General features: G+C 38.2%; 1 protein-coding gene across 1 annotated transcript; it reads left to right on the forward strand.

Annotated features, from left to right (window-relative positions):
- Window positions 1–6,270: 6,270 nt before the first annotated feature.
- LOC127985599 (olfactory receptor 142-like) lies at window positions 6,271–7,298 on the forward strand. The gene is made up of 2 exons (XM_052587633.1): window positions 6,271–7,161; window positions 7,245–7,298. The coding sequence occupies exons 1-2, from the start codon at window positions 6,271–6,273 to the stop codon at window positions 7,296–7,298; spliced, it is 945 nt and encodes a 314-aa protein (XP_052443593.1).
- The last annotated feature ends 5,818 nt before the right edge of the window (window positions 7,299–13,116 follow it).

Genomic DNA, 13,116 nt, shown 5'->3' on the forward strand with positions numbered 1-13,116 from the left:
TGTTCAAAAAAATAGCAGTGTCTACCTTTGACTGTACAAACTCAAAACTATTTTGTACAAACATTTTTTTTTTCTGGGATTTAGCAATCCTGTGAATCACTAAACTAATATTTAGTTGTATGACCACAGTTTTTTAAAACTGCTTGACATCTGTGTGGCATGGAGTCAACCAACTTGTGGCACCTCTCAGCTGTTATTCCACTCCATGATTCTTTAACAACATTCCACAATTCATTCACATTTCTTGGTTTTGCTTCAGAAACAGCATTTTTGATATCACAAGTTCTCAATTGGATTAAGGTCTGGAGATTGGGCTGGCCACTCCATAACATTTATTTTGTTGGTTTGGAACCAAGACTTTGCCCGTTTACTAGTGTGTTTTGGGTCATTGTCTTGTTGAAACAACCATTTCAAGGGCATGTCCTCTTCAGCATAGGGCAACATGACCTCTTCATGTATTTTAACATATGCAAACTGATCCATGATCCCTGGTATGCGATAAATAGGCCCAACACCATAGTAGGAGAAACATGCCCATATCATGATGCTTGCACCTCCATGCTTCACTGTCTTCACTGTGTACTGTGGCTTGAATTCAGAGTTTTGGGGTCGTCTCACAAACTGCCTGTGGCCCTTGGACCCAAAAAGAACAATTTTACTCTCATCAGTCCACAAAATGTTCCTCCATTTCTCTTTAGGCCAGTTGATGTGTTCTTTGGCAAATTGTAACCTCTTCTGCACATGCCTTTTTTTTAACAGAGGGACTTTGCGGGGGATTCTTGAAAATAGATTAGCTTCACACAGACGTCTTCTGACTGTCACAGTACTTACAGGTAACTTCAGACTGTCTTTGATCATCCTGGAGGTGATCATTGGCTGAGCCTTTGCCATTCTGGTTATTCTTCTATCCATTTTGATGGTTGTCTTCCGTTTTCTTCCACGTCTCTCTGGTTTTGCTCTCCATTTTAAGGCATTGGAGATCATTTTAGCTGAACAGCCTATCATTTTTTGCACCTCTTTATAGGTTTTCCCCTCTCTAATCAACTTTTTAATCAAAGTACGCTGTTCTTCTGAACAATGTCTTGAACGACCCATTTTCCTCAGCTTTCAAATGCATGTTCAACAAGTGTTGGCTTCATCCTTAAATAGGGGCCACCTGATTCACACCTGTTTCTTCACAAAATTGATGACCTCAGTGATTGAATGCCACACTGCTATTTTTTTTAACACACCCCTTTCAACTAATTCAACTAATTGCCCAATTGCACAGCCTTAAGAGCGTGCATATCATGAATGCTGGGTCTCATTTGTTTTCTGAGAATCTACTGAACCTACTGGTAACTTGTTTGCCACGTAGCAATAAAAAAATATACGAAAAACCTTGATTATTCTGGTTAGTCACATTGTACTGCTATTATTTTGAACAATACTGTACATGGATGAATCATTCACAATAAGATCTACGTATAACGTGCATAAAAAAAAAGAGGTGAATTTTCATTTCAAGCCAACTTGACATACAAGGCTACCAGAATGTCATAGCTTCCAAGCAAGATAACATGTAATGAGAGGACAAACAAATGTGAGTGTTACTGTGTTTCCTAAATAATACAAGATACTTTGTATCTGTCCCAGTTTATTACTTCCAGGCACGAAACAAAATGAATACAAAAGTATCTTTAATTAACCAGGAGAACCTGCAAAAGGCTGCAAATATGCAATCAATGACAGTTTGCTTCTGATGCAAGTAAAAGGCCTTTTAATATAATTAAAAATGTTAATTTCCACATTCAGCTCATAAGCATGTCTTTTTGCTGTTTTTCCCCCCATGTGTTTCCTATGTCCATATTTGGTTAGTTTCCTATTCCTGTCCTGATTATCTTGATTTCATCCCAGGCGTTCCCTGTGTAATTTCTATTGATTCCAGGTGTGTCTTGTGTTCCTATTATCCTGTTCAGTGTATAAATAGTGTTACCTGTATTTAGTCTTGAATGTCTTTTTGGGTTTCTAGTATGTGTTTGGAGCAATAAAGTTTGTGTTATTTGAAGAATTCCTTGTCTCATTCCCTGCCAGAGAGAAGTGTGACATAAGACCAGCCTGAAACAGATGACAGCTGAGGACAAGCTGTGGGGTTCATAGCAGGCTGGTTGGAGTGGTATGAGGAGGATTTCCTTGATCTTGCAAACCACCTGAGCTGATGGTGATCTGCTGTGATCTCCTCATGTGTAGTTATTCTCTGGTCAAGCTGATTAATCTTGCTCTATTTAAATGGCTCCAATGATGAAGTTGAAGAAAGAGGAAAAGTTTCAGTCTTGTTGTCCAGTCCCCTCTGAGGCACACTGTGTCTTGTCAGCTCACTCCATGCTTGGAACCCCCACATACCACACCAAGAGTTTGAACAGCCTGCTCAGCCCCAAATACCACTGGATCCTCCAGTGCGCCACAATAGCCCTCTGCCCAGTTCCTGATTCAATCCTGTTCCTCCAGAGTGCCCTCAAGTGCCTGCTCCTGGCCCCGAGTACAGTCTTGTAAATGTCCTGCATACATAAATAATAATAAATAAATAAATTGTGTGGTGGGTAGAGGCTCCGGTTGTGGGGTGTCTCGTGTTCCTATTAGAACCTTGCATTTTTTTTTTTACACGCTTCGGGCCAATTTTTGTCTTAGTTCAGATGCGAGCCGGGCCTCAGGTCTGTTTTATGCTTCTCCTTATTTTTACATTTTAGACATCCATTGATAAGTGATGAAGAGAAATTGCTGCCCTGGCGGAAAGAACAAGAGACCGTGCACCCATAGCTGTCAAGAGTGGCTTGAATTTATGGTGCGTGTCATCGGCTCAACAGGTTTGCATTCAAGTGCACACAATAGGCTAAAGCTTGCCACAAAGCACCAGCAAAAGTACTGTAATTACCATGAATGTGACGGGGGGAAATAGTAAGGAGATATTAGAATTATTTCCTACTAAACTAGTGTTTTCTAAGTCTGTGTTGCAAGAATGCAGTTGCCAAGCTTGACTCGTCATCTCCTCATTAGAAGCACCTTTAGAGAGAAGTGCATCTTTATGGCATATGATTATAATGAAAGAGTTTTTGTTTTCAATTTATTTTAAGTAGTCGTTTACAGCTTTCTATAGATATATTTATCATGACTGTGATGCATGTATTTGCTGAGTTTCAGTTCATTTTTAAAAAACTGTTAAAGACGAGACGGCAGAGAGCACATCATGTTTTTTTCTCTTTATTTTATAAAAACACAATGTTTTGTTGATATTGTGAGCGCACACAAATAAAAGTAGACCCTTGCAGTTACGAATGATTACTCTTACCTTCATGAGCAAAAATGACGATGTATACGACTGAAAAAATGCAAGTGATTGTGCTGGAACCTCCATGTCCTGCAGCGAATAGGGTAAAAAAAAAAAAAACTAATAGTTATCACCTTACTTACTAAGCTCATTGATTACATTGATAATTGCAAACTTTTTTTTTTTTTTTATATTTCAAGTTTTCTAAAATGTTATGTTTAAATATGCTAATGAGGCATTATTTAATGAAATATGCGCTAATTTGCTTATATTTCTTGTACAAAAATCTGAACACTGGATGAAGTCAATTTCAAAATTCTTGTTTAATTTTTTTTTTTGACATTAGAATCAAATGTGTTTACAGAGGGAATTTCGGTAAAAGGCTAGAAATAAAAACGTGTGAAAATAATTTATATCTACAGCGCATGAGCATAGAGAGTTGTGAGTGCACAGGATGCAGTTTAAGTGAGAGAAGACACGTTTTAAGTGTGCACACTCTCTCCGGGCGAGAGCAGCATGTATCTGAGCAAGCACATCTAATTTTGTGACAGAGCAAAGGAAATCCGCGTGCAACAGAGAGATTTGCGCTCGCACATTATTTTAATGTGCTTTCACGTTACAATAACGCACTCTCTCTGCTGCTTCTGCACCACTCACCCATACTGTATACACACTGCAAACGGAGTACATGTGAACCTGTATAATGTATAACAAATCTATTTCAACACCTGAGGCACCGCTACAATTAATGAGCTCTATAAACAATGCATGGCAAAAAAATAAAAAAAGTCCCTGGACACGGGATTTCTATATATATATATTTTTTTTGCCATAAGTCTATACATTTTTGTTATACCTTTACTATAGTGATTATTTTAGCTTATGTCTGTTCTAGAGACATTACAACTTTTTGATAAAGCTCTAATTGGTTTTCTTTTGGAAATATGTTCAAATTCATCCTGAATGCATTTATGAGTGTAAGCATAGCTGTGTGTCAAAATTGTGATTAAAATTGAAATCGCAAAATTGATCAAATAAATCTCGACAGGTTTTTTTTTTTTTTTGGCCATATCGCACAGCCCTAGTTCATTCAATAAATACAGTTAACAATCTAGCTTCTGAGTACTACGTTATTAACCCAATAATAGCTGGGTCGGTTGTGTGGGCCGTGAGTTGAAAAGTTTGGGAACCACTGTTGTAAGGTCTACTGTCCATGTCCAGAAAGGTAATAAAAACATCATAAAAGTAGTCCATGTGACATCAGAGGGTCTTTTAGAATTTGTTGAAGCATCAAAAATAAATTTTGGTCCAAAAGTAACAAAGATTTCGACTTTAATAAGCATTGTCTTCTCTTCCGGGGCTGTTGTGAGTGCGTTCACGATCCTGCTTTGACGCTAATGATGTATGACGCTGCTGACGTGTTATCTTTGTTATTGGGTGCACCAGAAAACACATTAGCAGCATCGTACTCAACAGTCACAGCAGCTGCACTCACAACCACTGTTGGGAACGTTAATTTAAAAAAGTAATTAGTTATAGTTACTCACTACTTGTTCCAGAGTTAGTAACTGAATTATTCTATAATAAAAGTAACTTGTTAACAGGCAAAGTAACTATTTGCGTTACTGTAAAAAAACGTTTTCACGAGTCAGTTAAAATGAGTAGAACAGATAGGCATTCGTACATAACTTACTTAAAGTATTATCTTTGTAAGAAAATAGTTTTTGGCCACTATAGCTTTGTAGATGCGTGTGTCGCACATTACATGTACACATTACATGTACACATTCCATGCACTTTCTTGTCTTTGACCACAATGAATTTGAAGTAGTGCTTATATTTCCACCTTGAAAATGCCAACTTTCATCGGATTGCTCCTAACTCGCCATCTCTGCTGCTGCTGCGAATCTCTGTTTAGCTGTTGGGTGCGTGCGTGTGTGTGTGTGTGTTTGGCACCGCTGGCGTAAAAACACTGGCTCTGATTGGCTTAACTTGTTATTAACCTACCTCCTCACTCGCTGTGTAAGCCAGGGGTGCGTTCGGATTGCATAGTTTATTAAATCAATGCACAGTAACGCACCGCATTTAACGTCCAGTAATGTTAACGGCATTGTAACAACGGGAAAATTAATTAGTTAGATTACCCTGTTACTGAAAAAATTACGTCGTTACCTAACGCCGTTCTTTTAAACGTCGTTATTCCAAACACTGCTCACAACAGACATGGAAGAGAAGACAATGCTGAATAAAGTCATTATTTTTGGACCATAATGTATTTTCGATGCTTCAACAAATTCTAACTGACCCTCTGATGTCACATGGACTACTTTGATGATGTTTTTATTAACTTTCTGGACATGGACAGTATACCGTACACACAGTTTCAAAGGAGGGACAGAAAGCTCTCGAACTAAATCTAAAATATCTTAAACTGTGTTCCGAAGATGAACGGAGGTCTTACGGGTTTGGAACGACATGAGGGTGAGTCATTAATTACATAATTTTAATTTTTGGTGAACTAACTCTTTAATCCCCTAAAGGGATTAAATGAGCTCCATATTCACCTAAATCATAATATAAGTATTGATGTATTAAATGACTTTCAACAGAAAAACACATGCAATTTTGTTTTGCACAATGTTTCTATTAGATATTATCTAAAGATCCAATGATCATGTGATCTGAAACCCCTAGACAGCCATCCACACACACAAGCCATACACAAAACTCTATATAAACAGCATAAATACACTGTAAGAGTCGTCATCCATCTGTTATTGTTTGAACTATCAGGATCACTGTTTGCAGGTATCTTCACTTTACAGATGGACTGGAAAGCTTCCAGCACCTAGAAGCGATGGAGATTGAATTCTAAGAAAAAGACACATTAATATAAAATATATATATATATATGACAAAACTCTAATGTACCAATTTTGTTTTTACAGCGTATTGAAAATTTTAAGATGAAAAACTCATCCTTCATGTCAACAATTGTATTGGAAGCTTTTTACAGAATGGAGGACCTTAAATACCTTTACTTTGTGATCTTTCTTATGTTATACATGCTTATACTCTTTGCTAACACCATTGTGATTTTTGTCATAATTATCAACAAAGTGCTTCATAATCCTATGAATTACTTTCTATGTAACTTGGCTGTAAATGGCATCTATGGTGGCACAGCTTTGCTTCCCCCCTTGCTGGGTACTTTAATGTCTCCTTCTCATGAGGTATCTTTGGCATGTTGTAAGGCTCAGGTCTACTTTCTGCACACATATGCTATCATAGAGTTCACCATCCTGTCTGTGATGTGCTACGACCGGTATGTGGCCATCTGCTACCCACTGCAGTATCACAGTATTATGACAATCACAAAAGTGTATAAACTGATTGCATTCTCATGGGGGTATCCTTTAGTGACATTTGTTATGTTTTTTAGTATGACCCTGCGCTTAACAATCTGTCAAAACCGCCTGGGGAGGGTTTACTGCCTCAACTTTTATCTGGTCAAAATGTCTTGTGGGACCACATATATTGAGAGCATTTTAGGATTGTTTTTTGTTGTAGTATACTCTTTTCCTCAGCTTGCAATGACTTTCTATTCATATGGACATATTCTGAAAATATGCTTTACTGCCACTAAGGAGTCTAAAATAAAAGCACTGAAGACATGCAGTCCACACTTATTTGCAATAATGAACTACAGTGTGGGATGCTTTTTTGAAATTTTACAAAGTCGCTTTGACACAAGTTATCTTTCCTTTGAAACACAAATGTTTATGTCTATTTATTTCTTGATATTTCCTCCAATTCTAAATCCAGTCATCTATGGGCTGAGTGTTCAGGCTCTGAGAGCCAATATGTTTCGACTTTGTGGCTTTGGGAATAAATTACTGCCTTTAAAGTAGGATCTTTGTTATTTTCTAGGTGAAAAAAGAATGTCAATGTTTTCAAATATTTATTTGTGTCAATAAATAGCTGGCTTTCCTAACAATATTATCTCAATTATGTTGAGGTCTCCATGCAAGATGATTTGTTGCCTTTAGAAATCACACAAAGCTTTGAACAAAACTAAGCAATTAAATATCATCCATGTTCATCTTAATCCAGTGATAGGCAAGTTACTCTTAAAATAATCAAATGACTGATTACTCATTACTCCTTTTAAAAGTAATCAAGTTAATGTTCTGATTACTCTAAAGTAATTAGTATTATTACTAATTACATAACTTTTTTCTCCATTAAATGTATGAAATCCCAGCCTACATGCTCTTGATAAATATTTATTAAAGCATCAACATTCACAGAACACTGTTACTTTAACTAAAGCAAGCAGCTGCTGCCTGCATGGTTTGGCATAGCAGAATTTCAGCAAGGAGTGCTGCATTTGTAATCTCTAAAAGACATTGTCTTTCTCACAAATCTCTGTTATAACCAGGGGCACCTTAGGATATCCAGAGGCCCCTGGGCTATAGCATTATGGTAGCCACCCCCCGCCCCCTCTAGATTTTTATATATATATATATATATATATATATATATATATATATATATATATATATATATATATATATATATATATATATATATATATATATATTATTTTTTTTAATTTTTTTTTTATTTATTTTTTTTTTGCTTTCAGTTAACAAAAAAAAAAAAACATTATTCATCATCAGTAGATTAAAACAAAAGTTGGCACATATTGGAGCTATTTGGTGATTGCTAACTGGGATTTTATTTTAAAACATGCTGTGCTCATGTTTGATTAATTTAATCATAGCAATTTAAAGTATAATGATTCAATTTAAGCAATAAGGTTACTATTTTTCCATCCCCGGATTTAAAAATGAGACTTTGAACCTCTGATGGAACACAGTGACTGAACCTAAAACCTTCAGCTGACACACAGATTATATACACACATTTGTAAATGACTGAAGTCGCACTGTATGACATATGATGTCCAGTGCAGTTCCTTTCACACAGCAGCGTTGTCTTACTCGTTAAGCTGCACGTTGCAGAGCATGGGCCGTGAGCGCCATTTGTCAGAATTAGTCCCGAGCCCATTTCCCCCTCCCGAAACAAAGTTAATTGTTGTGAAGTTAATTTAATGAAGTCAAAAAAATTTTTTGTTAAATGTAAGTTTTAGCTTTTTTAAGTAATGGCCAAGCGGCCATCGGCAGACAGTGAGCTGATCATAGCCTATGTTTGATCAATTTAGCCTTCTCAAATCAGCACGATTTGCCTAAAATAAAATCTATAGATATTAAAAAAAAGAGTTCAAGCATATAACAATGTATAAAAGTTAAACCTACTGTATATAAATGTTCGCTGTATCCATTAGTTTGTGTGGAGAGTGGAAGCTTGAGCGCGCTTTGAAGGACATGGAAGCACCAGCGTGTTCACTTGCATTTTTTTCAGTGGATACGCCATTGTTTTTGCCCATAAAGGTAAGAGTAATACATTATTTGTAACTGTAAAGGGTCTGCTTGTATTTGTGTGCACTCAAAATATCAACAAAAAAATTTTGCTTTTATAAAATACAGAAAACAAACATGATGTGCTTTCTGCCATCTCGTCTTGAATAGGAGCACTTCCCAAAATGAACCGAAACTCAAAGAATTCATCACTTATTGATGGATGTCTTAAATATAAAAATAATTGGAAGCCTTAAACAGGCCCTAGGCACGTCCGCATCTGAACTATGACATATACATTGGCCTGAAGCTCGGCCCAAGGGGCATAAAATGTTAGGGACCATCAGGCCCGGGCTGGATACAGGACTCTAGCACGTTAATATAGGCACACAGCGCTCATTCTAGGCTTCTAGCCAGTCGTGGTTCGTGCGTTTTAAAATAGAGGAGGCACACTAATTGTATTGGACTGGGGATTATTTTGGTTGATTTTAGTCAGAACAAGTAAAGAAAACAACACACATACAGTAAGATAATATAACTTCACTTACTATCACTTGAAACAAACATCCATCCCTTCTTAAAATTCTGTGTTAAAAGAGAGCTGCCTGTTGTGCTATTTAATTAAGCTGACTGTTGTAGCCTATATACAGCTTAGGCATGTTCTCCCCTTATTTATGTTTGAATGACAGCTTGGTAAATTTGCTGTCGAACAAATATTCAATATCACTAGTCACTGCTCATCATAAGTACTTGGTACATTATCAGCACAGCTGGAGATGTTCAAATTAATATCGTGTAATTTACATCTCAATGATCATTTGTTGATATACCAGAAAGGAGGCTAGGTTTCTTTTCTTAACACTCCTCAGCACTGAAAGGTGAACACTAAATGATGTTTGGCAAATTTTTTTTATTAACTCAGGCATGAGAGTTCAGTTCTACCCTGACCTCCCCCTTTCCTTCTCTATCACCTAGCAACTGTAATTACTTCAGCAGATTCAGCACATTTGCAAAAGAAAATTTGCGGTTTCCAACAAAAACATTTTGAAACATGAACTGAAATTAATTGTGAACTTTATTAATTGTCCTCCTCCCATTTTCAACTCAAAATGGTCTCATCATCTCAGCTGATAACATCTACCTAAAGAAATACGACACCTATCACAGCATTCCAATTTAAGCTCTAAACAGTATTATTTAGCAGCTTTTTCCACTTGACAGGCAGCATGAATGAGCAGGGAGTTTTTGCCCAGAACAGAACCATACCACCAAACTAAACGTTATGCTAAGTAGCTATCATTTTGAAAATAGTGGTCCTATGTACTGTGTGGGAGAAAACTAAACTGAACCATTCACTTCACTTTTAGATATTTTATGATTAGATATTTCTATTTTGCAGGAGTCCTGTGAATCATTTTATTCTACCGCATTCCTCACACGCGAGTGTCTACCCACCCGCACCAGCACTTGCCCATCTTCTCCTGTGCTGCACTCTGTTGCGTTGGGTCACGTGGGAGCAGGTCTCTAATCTAAGGCACTTGACTCGACAGTGCATGCTTCATCCTTTTTACAATCTCTAGATCAGCGGTTCTCCATCCCAGTCCTGACAACCCATTGCTCTGCACATTTTGCATGTCTCTTTGTTAACACACATGATTCACATAATGAGCTTGTTAGAAGTGAGCTCTGTGCATGAACTGTGTTCCCATTGACATTGTCCCTATACAATGTTCATTGCTCCCTACTCCCTGGGCAGGGTAAATTTGTTGAAGTTTACCTCACTTTGGAAGATTCATACATTGATTTGTGTCGTAACACATGGACAAATGTGACATCTGTAGTGAATCAGCTCAAAGTGGAAATATGAATAATCAATCATAACTAGTTATGTGTAATGATTGGGCTGAGGCAGAGTGAGAATCCATTAGCAGGAAACAGTAGTCAAACAAACAGGCAGAGTCATAAACAGAACAGGCAAACAGAGAACTTTTAGAAACATTTGGTAAGGCAGATGAACTGGCAATACTTTGCATGGTCTGAGAGGCTAAGCCTGTTAATAAGTGCTAAAAACAGGAAATGAGTACAGAAGCAGAGGAGGTGGGGCTGTGTCTGTATACAGGTGAGGGCTCCCTCTGCTGGTGGGATATTACAGAACCCCCCCTCTAAGAGCAACTCCTGGCGCTCGTCGTGGCCATCCCCGTGGTCGAGGTGCAGGTCGGTCGGGTCTGGCTCTGTGAAATTCCTCCAAGAGAGATGGTTCCAAGATGTCGGGGGCAGCTACCCAGGACCTCTCCTCTGGCCCATAGCCCTCCCAGTCCACTAGATATTGGAGCTGACCCCATCTTCTCCAGGAGTCCAGTAGCACGTTCACCCTATAGGCGGGAGTCCCGTCAATATCCAATGGTGGCGGTGGCTCTGAGACATTTGCTCTGGAGTCAGCATACAGGTGGAACAGTTTGAGGAGAGAGACATGAAAGGAGGGAGAAATGCGGTAGTTAGTTGGGAGCTCCAGCTGGTAAGTGACCTCATGTATTCTTCTAAGAATCTTAAAAGGGCCAACATACCTTTTTCTTAGCTTTTTGCTTGGTAGCCGCAATTTGAGGTCTCTTGTGGAGAACCAGTCCTGTTGTCCAGGTTGGTAGGGATGATGTTGGTGGTGTCGCCTGTGAGCTTGGAACTCCTGTGTTCTGACTGCTAGTTGAAGGCGAATGAGCGTGCTGTCCCACACCCTCTCACTATGCTTGATCCAATCGTCCATGGCTGGGACTGAAGAAGGTTCACCTGACCACAGAAACAATGGAGGTTTGAACCCCAAGACACATTTGAAGGGAGGCCCATGGATGTATGTGTAATGGAATTTTGGGCATACTCTGCCCAGGGTAAGAACTCAGACCATCGAAACTCTTCCCGACTGCTGTAGGTCTGTAGGTACCTTCCTGTCACAAAGTCGATGGAGAGATGGGACTGAGGGTGTTTAGGAATAAGCAGTGGGTGCAGAAGGCCTGATGGCAGTTCTTTAGGGGTTTTGGATTGTGCACAAACTTGACATGACTTTACATTTGGAGGTAACGGCCCTTGGCACGGCTGGCCACCATAATGATTTTTGGAGCAGGCCGAGTGTTTGAGAGATTCCAGGATAGCCGGTACTAATGGATACATGGACCCACTGCATAATACATTGACGTAAGTTGTTAGGAACGTACTGTTTGTTTGTGGGGCACTGAGTAGGTAGAGGAACACATTGTTCCCGTTGTAGTTCCTCCATGATGTCCCAGGTTACTGGAGCAGGTTACTATGAAACAATAGACAGAATCTAAGACATCATAAAAGTGATTTATTTGAGGACTAGAAAAATACAATAAGAAGAATTGGAGTAAGAAAAATAAAGAAAGAAAAATACAAAAGATTTAACTTTGTATGCCAATTACAGAACATCCTGAGATTGCTAGATAAGCTCAGCATCTTCTCCAGGAATTCCTGAATCTAAAAAGAACCACCCTGATCTGGTGATCAGTGAACTATAGGGTGACATTGTCACACCCTCAGGATTTTATTGTGCCAGTGAGGAATGGTACCTTTTGGAGGGAAGTTTTACAACTCTGTTTCTAGTATGGTGTCTTGCATATGAAGTTAGATTGGGGGGTTCAAGAGAAGAATCTTTAAGATTTCTTATAAAACGAATGTGTTGCATAGGTATCAACATATAATATACAATTATTTAGATCATAAAAATACAAACTCATACAGTAGATACCAAACATCATTTAGATGAGGTTATATTAACTTGTGATCCATCATAAGCATGCAGAAAACATGTACAATACACAAATGGCAATATACAAGAACAGTAAGAGCATACACAATGCCCTAAAGTACATGTGTATTAATTCATAGAAAGGTGTTTCTATTAATTAATAGGAGAAGAGTCACTTTTTATATGCATTGTGTGTCTGTTTTTGAGAGACTTGAGTTAAGAGTTGCTTTGCCACATTGTTGGCTAGCCAAAATCCTAGTGTTATCAGATAGTGTGCCTTTGGTTGCTATGGTTCTGCCTTTTTTGAGGATATAGTTGCATTTTGGGGCAAGGATCTATAGACCCTTTGGTTAGATGAGGGAGTGTTAGATATTATTTGTTAAATATAGCAAATAGTTGTGCGTCTGATTGGTCTAAATGCTACACAATATATACCTTTGTAAATAAATTAAATTTAAATTCACGTTTTGTACACTTCAATGCACTTTGAATGAAATGTATATGTTTGCTTCGAAATGGAATCATTGCGGAATATCCTGTGATGTCCACTTCGCAGGGCACTTACTGTACATATGAAAAGAACAAACGTCTGAACCATAAGAGAAACATACAAAATGTTCAGAGCAGGGGGGCGC

The sequence above is a fragment of the Carassius gibelio genome, chromosome B21 (genome assembly GCF_023724105.1).
Source record: "Carassius gibelio isolate Cgi1373 ecotype wild population from Czech Republic chromosome B21, carGib1.2-hapl.c, whole genome shotgun sequence".
In the NCBI taxonomy this organism is placed as follows: domain Eukaryota; kingdom Metazoa; phylum Chordata; class Actinopteri; order Cypriniformes; family Cyprinidae; genus Carassius; species Carassius gibelio.

Coding starts and splice junctions, on each gene's coding strand:
- LOC127985599 (XM_052587633.1), top strand. CDS start 6,271: ATGAAAAACTCATCCTTCATGTCAACAATTGTATTGGAAGCTTTTTAC. Junction 7,162..7,244: donor TGAGTGTTCAGGCTCTGAGA/GCCAATATGTTT, acceptor AGGTGAAAAAAG/AATGTCAATGTTTTCAAATA.